Consider the following 19,598-nt stretch of genomic DNA (forward strand, 5'->3'; position numbering starts at 1 on the left):
CTCCAAATGCAGGGCACATCCTTTGGGTTGGGAGGAGGAGGAAGAGAAGTAGCTTTGCGCATCACTGCAAACTGAGGAGGTTCAAGTAAGTGATTAATTTGAGAAAAAGGATGTCTAGAAAGAATTTTAGAAGTACTCTGACTTACAGAAACACCCAGTTTCTCTAAATGTACAACAGTTGGGCTGTTCACAGCATTTATAAATGAAAAAAAAACTGAAATAGCTTGGCTTACATTATTTGCTTTTCTTTCATTGGCAGTAAATACATGAAATCCTTGCTGGTTTGTTTTGTTTGTTATCCTAGAGGCTGGGTCAGACAGGAAAACACATGACCCGCTCTCAAACTCACCGTCCATTTATTTTCTGAGAATATTATATATCTCTTGTGTATTCCATAAGCGTGTGTAACCTTCTATCCATTCTCAAACAGTAACATAAAGAACAGGCCTATGGCTTGTATAGAACTTTCAAAAAAAAAAAAAAAAAGGAAGAAGATAGAAAGAAAATAAATTTAAACTTTAGGCAGTTATTGCATCATTAAAAAAAAAACCAAACAAAACCAACTCTTATCGATTCATGATTATTTTGTGAGGATACAAAGCAAAAACCAGAAAGACAGATATTGTATCTAATTTACTTTGAGAGATTTATTGCAATCTATTTTCACAATTTCACATGAAGACTTTTTGTTAAGAACGTTCTTCTCACCTGCTTCTCTACCTGACACTCATGTAAATTAACAATCGGCTGGTTTCCTCCTGATTTTTAAATTGCAAGCATTCAGTTATTTTAGCTTTGAGCCAATTCTGTACTTCAGAATATTCAATCTTGCTGACATAAGTTAAAAATGCAGAATTTTTATTGCATAATTTATTAAAATGTTTAGAAACATGATACAATTTAATGTGACACTAGAATACTAACTCAAAGTATCACATTTTCATTAAAAATGTGCACAGTTGCCAATACAAAGAGTCTTGATCTGTTAAAATATTTTCTTTTAAACAGCTAAGGGTAAAAAAAAAATATTGTGGCACTTTAGTAAATGAGATTTTTTTTTTTTTATTGCATATTATAATGCTCAAATCAATACAGGTTCATCAATAGCAGGGAATATGCTTGCAATCATATCATATTTGCAGGACAAATCATCTCAAACTTTCAGAAGCAGCTCATGTTAGGGTGTCAGTCGTTTGGGATCCCGTGGGAACATGGAGGTCTGACGAACATTATGCAGCCCTAGGTACAACATGGTTACTCTTTCCAGCCCTACAACAAATGAAAAAAACCCATCAGTATAGTCAGTCTTTTGTTCAAAACTCTCAAGAAGCTAAAGGTACTTTATACCTACAGCCAGCCTCACATACTAGTGTGACCAAAGACTGAGATGTATGCATTAGCACGTCTGACTACAGAAAGGAGCTACAACCAAAAATTAGGGATTTTACATACAGTGCCTTCTGCCACGATACAGACTTCATTTGGAACATGTATCAATAAGCAATGGTACGAGAGACTCAACCCTGCTCTGAATCACTTCCGACTTTCAAGAAAGATGGTGCAGAAAACTGAAATGGGCGGTGGGTAATTGGGAGAACTGTATCTTGAATACAGTAATGGAAGTATAGTCCAAACCAGTCTTAACAGCTTCACAGTAAGAGACACTAAGTGCCATAAGCAACTGCAGTAAAAACCTACAGTTGGGGAAGTTTATCCCAAACCCTCTACGGTACAAAAATGTAGATTCAGCAATACGTACCTGTGTAACTATCTGCTGATATCTTTATGATAATAAATATTTCACTGGTCATTGTGTTCTTTCTTCCTGAAATCTTAGAGGTTATGTGTGTACTGTGGAACATGGAAGGACTTCCTAATCCATGGGGCTACATATGCACCCCAGCCATGCTGAGATGAAAGCCAAATGCATACTAGTTTTCACACACTGCCCTCCTATGTTAAGGCTTCCATCTGAAACAGCTAGAAACCAGTGTTAATTCTCACAGCATCTCCTGTTTGGCTGGTACTTGGCCTGACCTCCGGGATGTGCCATGAGGAGCATTTACTCTGCAGAAGAGATGTAGCTTCAGCTTCCCTGATGTCAGTTCTGACTGGCCTAAATGATTTTGGCTCATCTGCAAATGTTGCATCTCCTCTGCTCACAAGTACTGCATGATCGTTGACGCTTATGTCTTGTAGGTATTTCAAAACAGTTGTCTCAATAGCATATCGCAGATCTAATGCATTTACTGAAGGCATACTTAGGAAGTTGTTCTGAGAACATGCTGAGAATGTACTAAATATACTTTACAAAAGTAAGGCAAATGCAGAAAGACTGAATCAAAGAAATCATTGTGTTTATTGATCAGGACCTACAAAGTGTCCTATTTCCATATGCATGAACAGATTTCATCCTGCTAATGAAAGCAATGTGCATAACTGTAAATTGTTATCATTAAGATGCCTAAAACCTATCTTTTTTTCATTTTAATATCTAAAATACACCCAAGACACGAAGCCTTAATACCTCTGCTGAAACAATTAGCATTGGCCAAACTGATCAGTGACATTCAGTCAAATCACTGAATAGACAGAAGCAATCACTTATTTCTCCTCACTGCAGAACAGCTTCATCAAATGCACTAAGAGACCGGTGGCTTCTGGTATTAGTAGGCTATGATAAATCCATGCATAATACAGAATTTTCTTGCTTCCTTAAATTTTCCTCATTGGTCAAATTTGAAAGTGATGTGCCTGGCTAATAAATCGGCATTTTTCCTTGTGATCACCTACTTTTTAAACTTGCCAGACTGTGCCATTAATATTTTGCCTATTTATTTTATGATAATACTTACATTTTAGCTTCTCTCCTTAAATTCCCCAGGATCAACAGTCCCACACATTTACCTAACAAGGCTACTATTCTGAATTTTATGTTGAACCCTGCTTGAGACTGAGCAGTTTAAATTAAGCTCAGGCTAACACAGAACAAAATAAAATACAGATACTTACCTATTCCACCACCTGCGTGTGGAGGTGCACCAAAACGGAAGGAATCGATATAAGCCTTTATCTTCTCCAAATCTAGAGAGGAAAAAGATATGTTTTTCACCTGCTTAACGAACCTCAAGCCAAACATACAAGTGACTAGAGAACTGCAAACACAACAAAAAAATGTACCAATTTAACTTACAAACTAACAGTGGGGATTTACTCATTAAACACATAAATTATCCAGGACTATCTAGAAATTATGACTGTAATAGTTTTGTTTTATAATTTTGTCAATAACTTAATCAGGGAAGAAATTCTAGAATTGAGTAAGAGCTAGGTCCAACTGTTCATTGTAACTTACAGAAAATTGTGATTTCTTGAATAAACTGCAGTGAAAAAGTGAAGATTTAGCAACTATTTTTCCATTTTGCTGCAGTGGGAGCTACTCCTTTTTTGCTACTGCCTACCTTCCACTTCACTTTGCCATTCACTGAAAGCATAATTTTAATCTCCATTTTACTCTGGTGATCTCCACCTAATTTACCCTTCTACTATTAGCTGGCCTTGTCCCTGCTGAGGTGGTTTTTTTTAATTTCACCAACGGACACTTCTTGCTTATTTGCTCTCAGTTCAAGATTTAAAAAGCACAGCCAACCAAGACTCTGCTAGAGTACTCTGTAAAAAGTTTGTGAGAGTACAGAGAGGCATGACTGAATGAGACTTGTTTGTCTACCCTCATTCTGTTGAAGGTATTTCCTGCATTACATTCTCTCTAAAGTCCTTGGAAACAATTCCTTTTCATCAAGGTGTTGCTGGGAAACTAACTCGTTTCTTAATACCACCACTCTAGATTCAAATGGTTAAACAGAATTAGATGGATTAAGAATGAAACAGTACTGTGATTTTAGCACTACTGCCATATAACAAATTCTGCCCCAAATTCTTCCTCTAAAGGAAACAAATCCATTCATGATTTATATTCCTTTAAATTCAGCGTCATGTTGTTTGACTTGTTACCGATGCCATGATGCTGGGCTCTTTCTGTCAGCAGCTGAGGATCATGAATTCTCTGAGCTCCAGACAAGATCTCTTCCCCTCTCATGAACATATCATAAGAGTTAGAGGTTTTCTGGAAAAACAAAGATGAGTTTATTTCCTACCTACAGTTGCTCCATCCTTAGGTGGCAAATATGCACCTCTCAATAACTTCACTTATGATACCCATGTATTTGGAGTCTGCCCGGGAATTACAGCCCTTTGGCTCCTCTCATTAGACTGGAGTTGACTTAAAAAACTGAAGTTCATCCACACGCCCTTTGAAAAACCATTACACTTGCATGTAGTTATCCCAGCAAAAGATGCTCTAAAGATATTTACCCTGGATTTAGGAATAAACTGGGGAATTTCTAACAATGTAAAAAAGCATATTTTCTGTTAAAACGTCTGTTGCCCTGGAAGAATGTTTTTGCCTCTTTTCAGTGACGGCAGCAGTGCCCTGGCCATGGAGATCTCTTCATAAAGCTCTCCCAACTTTAGCTAGATTTGTTTCTTTCTGGTATGTCTTCACCAGTGAAGAGTAACTGTAAACATTTTACAAGTCATGTAACACTGACCTGATCTTGTTATCACAATTTTAATTATAACAGCAGATCATATAAATATACTTTATCTATTTTGTCAAGTTATCCTTAGACGGAGTAATTTAAACTATAAAAAAACCCTCATTGACAACAACAAAGAATTTTACTTACAGGGTTTACTGGGTCTGGCATTGTATAGAAAGGCCTCACAGCAAGAGGATATTTGTCAAGAATATAGAAGTCTGTGTCATACTGAAAGAAGGTAATTTAAAACAGTTAGTACAAGACAAAATGATGTAAAGAACAAATTACAAGAGGAAGACACAACCAGTGAATCTTTGAAATAACATAAAAAAAGATCTCCCAATAACTTTCCACAAACTTGACAGTATTGTCTTAAAAAAAATAGTTCTCAATAAAAGTGGTGTATTATTTTTCAGTTTTCCAACACTACTTCTAGTGTAAACTTACAAATGTTTAGCAGTAAAATGTCTTGCTGTAGTAACAGGTACTTATTTTTTTGCCAAAGCTCTCATCTTCTCCTATAAATTTAGTTAGAATCTTTTTTTTTTTTTTTTTTTTTTAATTATCGTAAGAACTAGTTTTGGAATGTACTATCCTGTTTGGTGTACTCAGTATAACAGATGATAGAAATAAATATAAAAGACTGAAAATGGCTTGAAACAGCTTATTAACGATAAAGACAAAACTGTTAGTAGATTAAATAAGCAGCAGCAAAATGGGAATGCAGACAATTAAAAAATGCTTATGCTCATCACAAACTCTTCACAAATTCTGCATGTTCTGAGATACTGTATTCTCAATCAGTGTGTAAAAAGTTGTTTTACATGAAGCAGGCATTTATACCAACCCAATGACTCCATGACATCAAGTTTCAGATTCAATGACAAATTTATTTATTCTAAAATAATTGTTACCTTTTCCTTTACCAGGCGTCCCAGGAGCTTTTCATTAGGTGTGCTGAAAAAGATTATCACCATTAAAATTAAGTGATTTAAACTTGTTCTGATTATAAACTTCATAAAGCTAAAAAGATTTCAAGCTACAGATCTGCTGCACCCCACCCTTTAGAAAATGTAGTACTTGTTTCTGAATGTTTTGGATTGTGCAGACAGAAAGTATATTTATTTCTGTTCCTAAATATTTTCTATGGGTCCTAGAAATCCCTTAAATTAACTGATACCTAAAGATATTCTTGCTCTTAATAGAACTACTTCCTAGTCACCATATTCTGATTACTGAAGAATTGTGTATTCTATTTCCTATTGGCATATACCTTGTGCAGCAATTTCTTCTTAGGCACAATAAGTGAGAAACACCATAAGCAGTTGCTGAGGAAATTATTTTGCTCTATCAAACTCTTACGATTGAAACTTCTTTGATGCACAGATCGTTTAACTGTAAAATCACACATTATCCTAATGGTACTGGATATATTATGGGAAAGAACAGAAAAGTTTTAATTTATTAAGTGTCTTTAGAAAAGTTTATATATAATCAGTTAACTAAACCCATCTTTCAGTAAATCAATGGGAATGCAATCATGATTGCTTAATCATTTTCCTGAGAGGTGGAAAGAAGAAATGGGAAGGTGTTACTGAAAAGAAAGACCTTAAGACTGAAGAATCTTTTTGTTTAGTCCTATTCAAAGACGTGACAATTCACGTGAAGGACTGCAATTGTTAGAAAAACAAATGCTTCTTATCCTTAGAAGGTTCAAGTTACTCTCACTTTATGTTATAAGTTATTTTCTTTTGGATTTCAGAGTTTGTACGTATAGTCTCCGTTAAAAGAAAGGACTATTTTCATATCCATTTATGTGTCAAGAGATCCGGATATGAGTACTGTTTATTCCTCTAAAAGCTTGTGGTTCCTTCTTGAGGGCTGTCAGTTGCACAGTACAAAACTGACACTTCACTACCACTTTCACAAGACTCTGACACATTTGTGTACTGCCAAAGTACCTCAGATCTTCTTCATCACCCATCTCAACACCAGCCTCTCTAAGCATGGCCACAGCTTCACGGTATTCCAGTCTCAGAGTTGGCTCCAAAAACTTAAATGGCTCACAAGGGAACTGTTTGTTCACTGTCTGAATTTCAGTTTGGAATCTACATACGAGGAAACAAGAACAGAAGCAAAATACAAAACAATCAAGAAATGTACTCTTCTTGCATCTAGTAATGATTTTGCAATGGCAATACAATTTTGCCACAAGAGGTCCCCCTTGCAACATAAAAAACCGTTTTAAAGCCACTTCTGGAGAAATTCTATACAATCCTAACAAAATGTTTCATGTAAGTTAATGCATCTACTTCAACGATATACATGTTAATATTTTATTATTACTTCTGTTTTATTCCTTTTGTAAGAAATAATTGACTAGGTCAAATTTTCACAGTAAAGACATCGAGAAATCATCCCTTTGATTTGTAATATTTACCTGGGTTCTTCTTTGATTTGAGTAATATCCTATTTCAAATATAAAAGAGAAATTTCCTTCTAGACAGATGAAAAGATTTGCATTTCTGCTGGCAAGATAGTCTAATTTGTAAGCAAATGAAAACCACTTCCTAAACTTCTGGCCTGGCTTTTTAATGAGTTAGACTGTGAATAACGGAAAATAATCTTGCTGCTTTCATGGCAGAGATGCAGGCTGTTACAATAAATTTGATTCAGAAAAACTTTCTTAGATAGTAAATATTAAGATTAATTTCAAAATAGAACAATCAGTCTACCTGTAGTGGCACAAAAAGAAGGACATTTTAAATTAATGATGGATCATTTCTGTTAGAAGTCCTTTCAACAGTAAACAAGTTTTCTTAGTGCAAGCTAGCATACTCTAGCAGATACAGCTCAGGCTGAAAATAGACAGTTTACTGGCCTATGGCTTGAGTGAACTTTAAAAGTCAGGCACAAAGAAATAATTAAGAGCAAAGCAAAAATGTTTTTTTTTCAAGTTCTGTTGTAAATCAGATTACTAATGATTTCGTGACAAGCTGAGGATAAAATGCTCACCCATTTCATACCACAGTGCAAGAGATCTCAAACAAACAAAGTTGCTCATTAAATGGAAAATGCTCTCATTACCTTTCCTGAAGTCCCTTGAACATCTGCACCAAGGTATCTGCAATCTCATCTACCACTTCATGATAGTGATAGTTAAAAGCCATTTCAATATCCAGACCAACAAACTCAGTCAGGTGTCTGTGTGTATTGGAGTCCTCAGCTCTAAATACTGTAAAATTAAACAACAGAAATTCTAACTGACCTGAAATTATCATTCCATTTTGAAAAATAACACTGACAATCAATCACATCAGCATTTGGATCAGGCAGACAATGCTGTCTTTAGACATGCCAATTCTCACTGAAAAACAAAAAGAAAACTAACTGCCTCAGAGCATCATTTATAACAACAGTGACAGCATTATTGCAGCTGTGGTGCTCAAATGATAGAAGACAGACAAGACTTGTAGAGAGGCAGCGTCTCTTGTTAGACCAACAGACAGAACTGGAAAAAACAGACAAGCTTTCAGGCACACAAGAACTTTCAGATTTGAAAACTACCTTTTTCAGAGGAAATGGACTTGTGCACATGTGTGTGTTCTGGGGTTTTTTTTCAGATATATGAATCTAATATAAACATGTCTTCCTATAAACCATGACTCATTTGTTAGTAATTAACAAGAAATTTAAGCTCTTCTGAATTACTTGCATCTTTTTTTTATTTTATAAGCTGTTATTGACTTGTTTTCCAGCATTTCCAGCTCACATATCTTTAAACTGGTCTTTGAGGTCTTAGAAAAAAAATGCTGTATTACCACCTAAAGAGGCCATGTCCTATCAGCTTTTGAGAAAGAGAGACTGGAAATTATTAATTTTTTATTATTTACTGACAGCCCAGTTAAAAGTATGCGTTTTCCAAATAAAGTTGTTTGGTACATATACAAAAGCACGGGATAAGTATATGTTAATATGCAATCTGAAGTACATAAAACCTAGCTTGCCTATTTTAACTGCTTACTACTGGACAACTAAAGGCAACAAGGCAACTACTGGGCATGGTTAATGGGAAACTATGGCTTCAGTAATCACAGTGTCGTTCCATGTTTTACTAACTTCATCATACTATCAATTTCCAATGCAACTCTATTCTTTCTCCTCACAGAACAGCAGGCACTGGAGAAGAGCACTCCACCCTTATTTCAGCATTTTAGTTTTGTTCCAGCAACTTCTCTGTCAACTTTACTCTCATTAGTTGCCCCAACTGAAATTTGTGTTTGGTAAGTGAAACTGTATTAAGTGAAACCATTCAAAGCTTTCAGTGTGCATGTTATCTTATTTGTACCACAGCTGCTAAAAGCCATCACTGCACGCTTCACACTCTGGACAAACCAACACTTTTCTTACCTGGCCCAACGCAAAAAACCTTTTCAAAGTCAGCACATATACACATCTGCTTATACAGCTGTGGGGACTGAGCCAGGTAGGCACTGCTTTTGAAGTATGATACAGTAAACACATTGGCTCCTCCTTCACTGGCAGCTGAAAAGCAAATGCTTGCAGTAATTATTAAAATAAAAATTTAAAAAAATAAATCAGAGGTAGAATGATAAACTATTGGTCTTACATTTAGAGACCAGAAGGAGATTTTTCTTCAAAGCGTATTAGAGGAAAAAGATGTATTTGCATCCATTAATGCTAAGGGAAATTTTGCAGCTCAGGACTGTCACACATCGTCTTGCAAATCTGCAAATTTAGTTGGGGTAGTTTAAAATATTACTGTTCTCAGCTGTCCTTCACCTTAGAGTGAGAACAGCAGAGAATGCATACTTGTACCACCCACATCTACTTGCAGCCCAACATTTCTGTGGAAACCAATTGTTATCAGTGATGTAGGCTTCCAGGGGATAACTGCAGAGGCTGAGATGAAAGTGCATATCCTGTTTTGCCAGGACCATCCTCTCTAACTGAAGGCATAAATATCTCTCAGAGCCAAAACTAGATTTACCAGAGGACATCTGCCAAAGCTATAAAGCTTTTTCTCAATTTGAGGCAGTTTTCATAGAAGGTTACCTTGAGAGAAGGGGAACCAAGAACACATGCATTTGAATCCCTTACTGCAAACTGCCTACCAAAACTATCAGCTGAGTCACTTTACCTTTCCATTTCCCAGTGTGTGATATGGGAGTTATAGTTGCCTAACTTGCTAACAAAGGCATGCCAGAGTGAAAGATTAATTAATAATCTTTGAAAGTTCTAATGTTAAGATAACTCCAGGTAAAGTACTAATTATTATTATTACTAACCATTCCACTGAGATTAATGTTTCTTTTCTTTCATTACCACTACTCCCACTGAAATGGTTTCAGTGAATATGCAGTTATTTTTGAATACAGGTAACTTTTAAAATCTCAAATCTTAGAAGAGCTATGATACTTAAATTTGAAGTTTAGTAAGGATTGCATCGACTTAACTGCGTTATTTTTACAAAATATGATCTCATTCAAACAATAGGATGCTTGCTTGCTTTCAATGGTACACCGCACAGTAAGAATAGCACACTTCCTCAAAGGTCCTATGTAAATAAACTACTTGGGAGTCTTTAGTACTTCATGCTGTTTCAACTGTCTCTGTAGGAAAAAAGTTATCGAATCTTACAGTGCAACGATACTTTCCACGTTGAAAGAATAGTTGCTTACATGTTTTTGTTAAAAAGCCCTTTTTTATCTCAATCAAGAGCTGTCTTCAAAAATGTAAGTCCAGAAGTATAAAATTCAGTAGGCAAAATGTATGCATATAATGAATGCACATACAATAATACAAATATTCTGCCCTACATTTTCCATGCCATATGTCTTAGTGACATCAACAAAATCTCAAAGAACACCAATAAGATGGAAGAAAAACATCCACCACTAAATCAAGTAATTTGACTTTTGAAAACAATACAGCAGATCAACAACAGAACTAGAAGCAAAATCTACATTTCCAGACTTTTAGTTGGGCTGAAGCTGTTATGCCACACTTCCAGAAAAATTATCTACCATCTTCTATTCAGCCATATGCTCACTGCTAAAGAAATGACATATTGTATATAATGGTATCATCTTTTATACCATGATATGTTTGTTGTAACTTCTTTATGATGGAAGCTGCTTTTAATCTAAATTGGAGTGGGGTTTTTTTGATAGTGGAAATGGAACTGGCAGTGCTCAACATTGAGAACACTGATTTGAAGAACAATGCATATGATCAGACATCTGTATTTAATCAAATTAAAACTTTAAATGCACTGCAGAGTACATAAATCAGGTATATATAATAGTTGTCTTGTCATTCTTTCAACATCCAAAGTCAGGAGAAGAGTGAAGAACAACTTTGATACCTGCTAGAAGAAGTTTGCTATGTTGCATCTAGATTAGAAACAGAACTTTTTTAAATAAAAACTTACTAAATTTTTGGCAGATAGGTACGCTGAGCAACTGTAAAAGAAGCAGACCTGTAGCTGCTGGATCACATATACAATACCTGAAATGATTTTGGGAGTCTGAATTTCCACAAATCCCTTGCGAATAAGAGTTTCTCGGAAAAGCTGACAAATACCAGACTGAAGGCAGAAGATTGCCTGACTAGTGGAAGTCTATAAGAAGAAGATAAAATAATGAATCCTAAGTTAGTTTTTCCTGACTCTGTTACTTTTTCTGGACAGCTGGAAAGATGAATCTCTTCACTTAGGAACACTTGATTATTGTATTTGCCTAAACAGAGAAAAGTGCAAATCGGTAATTGTTTATTACACAAAAAGAAACAGCAAAGGAAACAAGAGAAACTCCTAATTTCAATTTATGGCATATTCAGTTATAAAGGAGGCACTATGGTCAATTCTACATTTAAATAATCACTGATTTATGAGATGTGCTTCTGCAAATAAAGGTTTTATAGTAAGAAATTGAATAAAAACACTAAACCTATTAAAAAGCTTTCAGCACACTGAACTAGAACAGCTGCAGTAATATACAGTGCCTGATAAAAGCAAAGCCCTCAATAACTTAGATAACGTAGAAATGTTTGTGTCTATTAAAGGCTACCAAACACAATGTTTTTCATGTAAAAACACAGCCATATGTTAACCATGTACAACACTGCCACAAAAACATCCCAAACCCAAGGTCTAAACTCCCAGCATTTGAAACAGGCCACATAACACCTGATCATATGAACTACAGTTCTTATGTCTTTTCAAAATTTACTCCAAAAGTACATTTAGCTGAAAACAAAAGTAGATTTAGCTGAATTCATCATCTTCTTTTTGTTTATGTACGTGACATAGTTAAGCTACTTATCTGGTTAGCAAATACCTACACTAAACGTTCCTGTAACACTCTTGCGCTTTAGCGTGAAGAAAAAAAAAAAACCAAACCCTTAGTGAATGCTGAAAACACTGCAATACGTCAACACTGAACCCATATCTGATTTTGTACTTGCAGCGTTTAAGACCTGACAGTTAGCAACCTACAAGCGTGTATAAAACCTAACGAATTCTTGCAAACAACTAAAAGAACAGTTCTTTACGACAATCTGCGTCATAGCACTGTTTACTTCTCCTTTCTGAAAGGTACCCAACTTTTCAGTTAGGGTAAGAAGAGCCTTGTGGGCTTTTTCACATGACTCCTACCAAACCACAAAACAAAAAACCCCCAACCAAAACAAATTATATAAGCACCTAAATTTAGACAGTCAGTCAGTAGATATGTTGAAATAAAGCTACATCCATCATCTCTGCAAGATAAAGATATTACTTCACTGAAAAACCAAAAGAGAAAACTGTAATAATACTGCAGGTCTGTAGTAATTTGGAGTTATTTGCAATTTTAGCTGACTGATAAAATATCTCAGGAATGTAAGTGATTGAGACTAGTAAATACCAGCTAGCAGCTCTCACTGTCTGATAGCATTAACCACAGCCACTACTCCCACCACTTTCAAAATGAAGGAAACGAGGTTTTGAGCAACAGTTATAGAAGTACCCTCAAACTTTTTCACCTTTTTTACATGGGTCTCCCAGAATCAGATATATGCTAAGACTTTGCCTGAGTTCTGGGCATAATTTGGCAGTGTTACATCAAAGCACTGGGATGATTCAAAGGGATTTCTTTTTTTTTCCTTAACCATCTCCTACTTAGAAGGTGAAAGACATTTTCCAAGAGATGACAACTTAAACAGTCACATTTGGGTTTACCAATACAGTTTTTGATAAACTAGACAAATTTCTAAAAATGCTTGGAGACAAAATATGTAACATTTATTTAAAGCAGGATAGTAACAATGCCTCCTCTACCCTTCTGATGAACCAACACCAGTTTCATGCCAGAGCAGGTAAGAATGAGGTCCTATGTCATACAGTCCTAGGAAAAAGAAAAATGGTTGCTAAACCCAATCTGAAAGCAATTACTTGGTCTGACCTAAAAGCGTGCACAGAAACACAGCCAGTCAATAACTAACACAGCTCTCCACTAACAATAGTTCGTCAGGTAGTAACTCCTCCTGGCTTTAGTGAGGATGCAGAGCAAAGACTGTCTTCCTAATCCCATCTATAATGATAAATTATGCTTAAAAAATAGTATTTATGAAAGCAGCCAAATTCAGAGATCTGGACACTGAAGCTTTTCTTTAACTACAGACCAAGGAAAGAATAAGCAGCAATTCTCTGTACCTCAAATTAGATCTGACAAGACCACTCTTCTTTCTACCAAAGGTAGCTGAGTTTCAGCGCCCATTCATTCAGAGACTGCCAACAAGGATAACTGTTGAGAATTTGTGATACTGCTGTCTCCTTGTAAGAATTAAACAGACCAACAAGACGTTTGAGATAAGCTCCTAAAGAACTGCAACTCTCAACATGCAGTAGAGTGAAATGGATGACCTCAGAAGTTTTATGTGCCACTACAACTTTCCAAAGATTTTAAAGATAATTCTGTATCTACACATGGAGCAAAACTTTTCAGATTTAATTACATCCTTTGCACTGGTATAACGTTTAGGACAAAAAAAGAGTGAATTTATCTGAAGAAAATAATTCAAGCTGTTATCCTGTCTTTAACTGAGATGCTGGTATGTATATTACCATGTTTGGTACAATGGCAGGTAACACAATTACCATTTGAGCTATCACACTTAGGTACAACACAGCAAACTAAAGAAAAAGACAGCTGTCAAAATTGATTTTTACCTTTGCCTTAAAAAAGATTTTGCCATGGCATTATTCTCCTGTAGTGTTTACTCTAATATGAACTCTTTCACATACATATTGACAAATGATCTTATCTGAGACTATGGCAAAGACAGTAAATATTCCTTCAAGAGTTAAGCAGAAACAGAAACAAACTTATGCCACTTAAATGCTGTTGTGGTTAACAGTGTTAATGTTTTGACTCAGTCTGCAGAGTTGATTTTACAGCAAAACTCATTATTTTTAATAATCACCTTTGTTACAGACAGCAGAAAAAATGTTTAGTTAACAATGCTGAAATATAAGTTTCGGTCATACTCACTCTAATTTCACCTGTGTGTTTATTATTTAAATGCCACAAAGGAAAATATTAATAATAATAGAACAGAGCATATTTTAACACTATAAGCAAGATTATAAACACAATTATCACATCTCATTCAGCACAAGCTGCAGTGTTAGAATAATAGCGATGTAAGTTGCCAGAGACCAAAAATGTGTTTCAATAGAATTGAGGGCAGTTAACACCTTATGTGATCATATCTCAAAGAGGTGCGACTGAGGCACAGACGTGCAATGTTTATGCTCTACCCTGAGCAGTTTAAACAGGATAATATTGACCCTAAAAAGACTATGCTTTGGTCTCAATGAGCTGTGCATTAGTAGACACAATTACAGCATCAGGACTGCAAAAATGCGTGTAATTCAAGTCAAATTTGGACAGATACTGTTAAGATAAAAACCCTGCTGGACATCAAAAATAAGCCAGAACAAGGACATCAGTCAGGTCCATTGTTAAAACTGGATGAACCTGAATCGATTTTTTCTTCAGACGGAGACAAACTAAGAAGCAAAACCTAAAAATCAGTGTTTCACTTGTCTTTTCTTCATTGTTTTTCATCTACCACAAATCTTCATGAAATATGGTTTCTGTAGGTGTTTTTACAGACATGGGAAGTCTACCATCACTGAATACTTCAGTTAAACTTAAGAACAGCAGAAAAGTAAAAGATTTAAAAACACAATCAGTGCTCCAATTTGCCTTTTTTAATTGTTCTGATAAATCAAACATCTCTAGAATCAACTGTTTTGACTTTCATTAAGCTATCATGAAAAATAGATACTTAGGTCAACAGTGGTTTCCTCACGGTCACCTGTGGTTATGTGAAAGAAAATTTGGTCTACACAAGGACTCTTCTTTCTTCTTACCAGCTGTCTTGTCTCTACACCCTGAATTTTTCTACTCCACAAGTATGTGATCTGTATTTTATGAGTTAACCCATCAGGAACAGATTCATTCTTCCTCAGCCATCATTCCTTGGAAAGGATTTTTAAAACTCCTCCACCCTAAATGATCACCATTTTCCCTCCATACATCAGAGTAACAACTACAGCAATAGCTTGGGATCTTGGCATTTAAGTACTTCTCATCCATAACCTCAAAAAAACCTACCAGACACCTCTGGGAGATCTTTGTCAGCAACCAAAATGCAAGATTGTTAAAAATACAGTGCACTACTCAGTCTATTTTCACATGTACACAAGAATGGAAGTCTTGCAATCTTTGTAGAATACTCTGCATATTACATCTCCACTAATGTAATTTCCTTATTATTAATTGCACTCCTTCTATTGCATCATAATCAAACTCTCCTTGGTATACATCATAGCTGGATGGAGTGATATTATTTTTGGAAATCCAGTCCCTTTCATTCATGCAATAACTGAGTTTCACAGCTCCACTTTATCACGATTTGGCCCTATCCAATGAACTCATTGGTTAATCGCTACTTAAAATTAGTTAAACTACTTAACTACTTCAAAGACAGTATTTAAGTGGACAAAAATAATTTTAGTTCCATACTAAGGACTTTTTTTAGTCTGAGTCTAGCCAAGATCTATGCGTTTAGTTTGTTAAATCTTTCTCCAAAAAACAGTATCTCTATTTTTGATGTTTGATGACCACCTCCTTCCTTAAAAAACTGGGGCACTGAGGAAACCAGAACTAGATGGTACATGTATCTGTGGTTGGACTTCCTCCCACACTTGTAGGAACAGATCATCACAGCATCTCTGTTAGAACTGTTCTGTTAACATTTCTTCCCTGCTGCCCATGATTTGGTTTTCCTAGAAGGAAGAGGTATGGGAGAGCAGTGGCTAACAATGGTTTCAGATAATCTTTCCGAGCTTTTAACACATTATGTCTTCTAATCCTCCTTAGAACATGCCTACTTATGCAGTGCATTTGAAACACTAAGGGCTCTCTGAAGTCCCATTTGTACTACACCTCCAGTCTATGCAACCAAATCACTGAAAATCAATTACTACTTTTTGGGGGGGTTCAGTTATTTTGAAGGACAAACTGCCTTCGTGTCCCTGCTCTCGTGATTCCACTGCATAAAGTGCTTAGGCTGTGCACATGTATACAAGCACATCTATTCGCACTGGGATTTCCCCTTTCTCCATTAAATACCTTTTCTGCTTATTCAGCTCTCCCTTTAAGAAAACAGGTCAAAGTAACACATAATTATTTAGAATCTTTTGCACCAGCAAAGCTCCTGCAGAACAAACAAAGCAAACTTACAAATAGGCATGAGCCTACTGTTCCAAAATAATCTGCTTTTGTTCTGAAACAAATACTGAAATGTGCAACAGAAAAGACACACATAAATGTGACACAGTCAGAGACAGAAACTTTTCCCGTACATAGGAGGAAGGCAAGATAGATACCTAAACCTAATCAAGGGAAAGCTGTGGCCAGATTACATCCAGCCACAGGTGCATGCAGAGGACGAGACATAAGGCACTGAAGTACTGAGATTTGACATTTCATCCTTCTATCAATTTCGTAAAAATTTAACCTGAATTCCTGTTCAGCATGAAACAGCTGTTTAGCACCACATTGCAGCAGCTGTCGGAGCTAAGGAAAAAACTAGCTTCTGTAGAAGGCAGAGTTAAGGTTCAGACCTCAAAACAAGGTGCCAAACATTGCTGAAAAAATGGTGTACTGACAATGGTTGGGACATACAAGTTAGAAAAGGTTATAGCAGCATTCACTTAGCTCACCAGCTGTACCCTCCAGGCAGAATACTGACAACTAATGTTCTATTACTCTACTGGCAGGGATATATAAGAAGTATTGGGAGAGTCCTGGTGGACTACTGAATGTGTACAGGGACGGAAGAGTTTTAGCCCACCCCTTTCTGTTCCATCTCTTGTATTTATTCCGGCATTACAGTCTTCCTTCTTTTTCCATTACTATATACCTTCTTAGGTTTTACTCTGCAGATGTCCTCATCTGAATTACAGCCAAGGATACTTTCAGGCCATTATTTTCAGCTAGTATTTTTAATTGTTATTTCCCTTTGTATTATTTCTCTGTTCTCTTTGGGGTTCATGGCTCTTTCCAGTTTATTATGCCGGTATTTCATTAATTTAATGGATTTTCTTAAGTTTCTCTGGAGTACTGTTGAGTATTTTTCTTCATCACCAGAAGTTCAAGTAAAACTTGCACTTCGAGCATCCCAGAGTTCTCCCTTCAATTTAGTACACTGCCTTACCACTACCATAAGCCGATGATCCTTTAAATGATTTTCACTTTCAACCATTAGAACAGAATTCTTTTCATCAAAGGCTTAATTTAAGACACAGATGAAGAGACCAATATGATGAGATACTAAGGAACCTGAAAAGTAATCACAAATTGAAGTTGCTCAGTATTACACATAAGGTCAAGTGAAAAGCAATTAACTTTGGTCCAAGTAAAACAATTTGCACAAGTAGTTTTAGTTGCTGAAATAAGGAGATCAGATGTTCAAATGCTTTACGCATCTCAGTGCCAGAACTTTTCCAAATTTTCCAATAAATAACTGACTTTTATTTCCCAGGTCCATAGATTGATTTACTGAGAAAACTGCCATTATCAGAACTTCGAGGGCAGTACTAGATACACCATAAAAATGAGCTAAGCACACTCTTCATTCCATGAAAAGTTAATTAAAATTTTATTGTGGAGAGTCAAATATGGGAAAAGACCAGAAAGCCTCATGTCAATATGAACAGTTAGTTACTTACACGCTTAGTGTTAGTTGCTGTTTCATTAAAAAAGGAAGGAAAGTTCTGTAAGTGATTTAGTAGATAGTTTTTTGCTGCTGATCAGAAAGAGTAAATATTTGGGAGGTATATGAATTCACAGAAGGCTGTCTCTCTATGACCTGGATGAAGAAAGGTGTTTCAGGAAAAAAAAGAAGATATGAATGCTGTAGAAGAAACAAAGTGAATGAGACTGGTATCATGGTGTAGTACAATTTCACTTGCAAGATCTGCATTACAGCACCTCAATTACACATTAAATTCAAAACTTCCATCTTATATTTCAAAACTGAGCTCTTACTACAGTTTTTGGGTATCAAAGACTACATTTGAGAAGAAATGTTGTCTCTAAATTGTCCCTATTCAGTCACCTTTGACTTTTGTAAATAAAAAAGCCCAGATGTACATGGCCACATGCCAAATCCTAAATGTTCACGTTTAAACTACTAATATGTGTTCTTTGATTAATGTCAGGAAAGGTGAACATTTAGGATTAAAAACCCCTGTGTTTTCACAATGCTACTCACAAATAGAAAAATGTGTTGTTTATTTTTCCTCTGACCAACAATACACTTCCATCAAATCCACGACTTTTATTGCTTCATGGATTAGAAGTGTGAAGAATAGACACTTGCAGGCAAGCATGCAACACAGCACGTTCCTTACCCTCAGATCAATGACTCTGTTGTCCAGTCTTGTATCTTGGTTTACAGTAGCTCTTCCATCCTAAACAGTTGTGCAAAAATACACAATGAATACATACACCTCAAACAAAAAAAAACCCCAACAAAACAAAATCAATTGAGAAAAACATCCTTTGGCTAAAAGCCAAGGGCTACTTCTAAGTTCAACAGAATTTCTAGATCATTCTAGAAAGAACATACAGCAAATTGGCAGCATAGCAAAGCTTAAGGTGTAACTTCTCGCAGAGGTCACAGGCAGAACCCAACTATGAGGATCCAGAAGACACACACACAAGACTGCAAACCCTCTGGTTTTGACCTTCTGCTGCAGTTCAGCAGACATCAAAGTTATAGAGATTTCTAACACAGTTCTGGATAACTTAAAGGAAGTAAAATGCAAGCCTAACAACCCCCCAAAATCACTGCACTAAGGAAGTTGCCTGGCTTTCATGCTTTTGTTCAATTACAAAGACAATAAAAAGTATTTGAGGATGCAAAGTTTTCACCTCCTCTCCTTCCACTTCTGGCCGAACAGCATCATCCAGCTGTAAGGGCAGTCGGGGTTCAGCTAAACTGATCACATAGATCTGAAATTGAGACAGGAACAGAAATAGCATGAGACTCAGCTCAAAAGGAGGTGTGATTTACAAAAGGGTATTTCTGGCATAAACTTGAAACAGTGTTTGCATAGGCTGTTAGCTGTAAGACTGTGATTTTATTCAAATACTTGAGATACATGGGTGCATTCTCATGACAATACTGGCAGTGCTTAGTTCTTATTTTCCTTTTGAAAGACTAAAAACATCTTTTCTTCTTCTGGGAAGCATTGAGTTGAGCAAGTACACACTGCCTGAGGGACAAACCTATTGGCATGAATGCCAGGTCTGAAACTACTAGATTTCACAGAGTTTTAGGTTCTGATTCCAGTAGGATCATCCTGTTCTTCTCGTCATTAATGTATTATTTTACTTATCATCTGATTATATCTGAAAG

At 36.0% G+C, this 19,598-nt stretch overlaps 1 protein-coding gene across 1 annotated transcript in view; it reads right to left on the reverse strand.

Annotated features, from left to right (window-relative positions):
* Positions 1–1,046: 1,046 nt before the first annotated feature.
* DARS1 (aspartyl-tRNA synthetase 1) overlaps positions 1,047–19,598 on the reverse strand; it is a 41,021-nt gene continuing 22,469 nt past the window's right edge. Inside the window, exons 6-16 of the mRNA XM_050900366.1 lie at positions 19,112–19,192; positions 18,589–18,648; positions 11,130–11,241; positions 9,009–9,143; positions 7,686–7,833; positions 6,560–6,706; positions 5,513–5,555; positions 4,746–4,826; positions 4,012–4,123; positions 3,013–3,084; positions 1,047–1,269 (exon numbers count right to left, since the gene is read on the reverse strand). Of these exons, the coding sequence (XP_050756323.1) occupies positions 1,178–1,269; positions 3,013–3,084; positions 4,012–4,123; positions 4,746–4,826; positions 5,513–5,555; positions 6,560–6,706; positions 7,686–7,833; positions 9,009–9,143; positions 11,130–11,241; positions 18,589–18,648; positions 19,112–19,192 (1,083 nt within the window). The 3' untranslated portion in view covers positions 1,047–1,177. The remainder of the gene's footprint in view (positions 1,270–3,012; positions 3,085–4,011; positions 4,124–4,745; positions 4,827–5,512; positions 5,556–6,559; positions 6,707–7,685; positions 7,834–9,008; positions 9,144–11,129; positions 11,242–18,588; positions 18,649–19,111; positions 19,193–19,598) is intronic.

Source organism: Gymnogyps californianus, chromosome 7 (assembly GCF_018139145.2).
Source record: "Gymnogyps californianus isolate 813 chromosome 7, ASM1813914v2, whole genome shotgun sequence".
Lineage (NCBI taxonomy): Eukaryota > Metazoa > Chordata > Aves > Accipitriformes > Cathartidae > Gymnogyps > Gymnogyps californianus.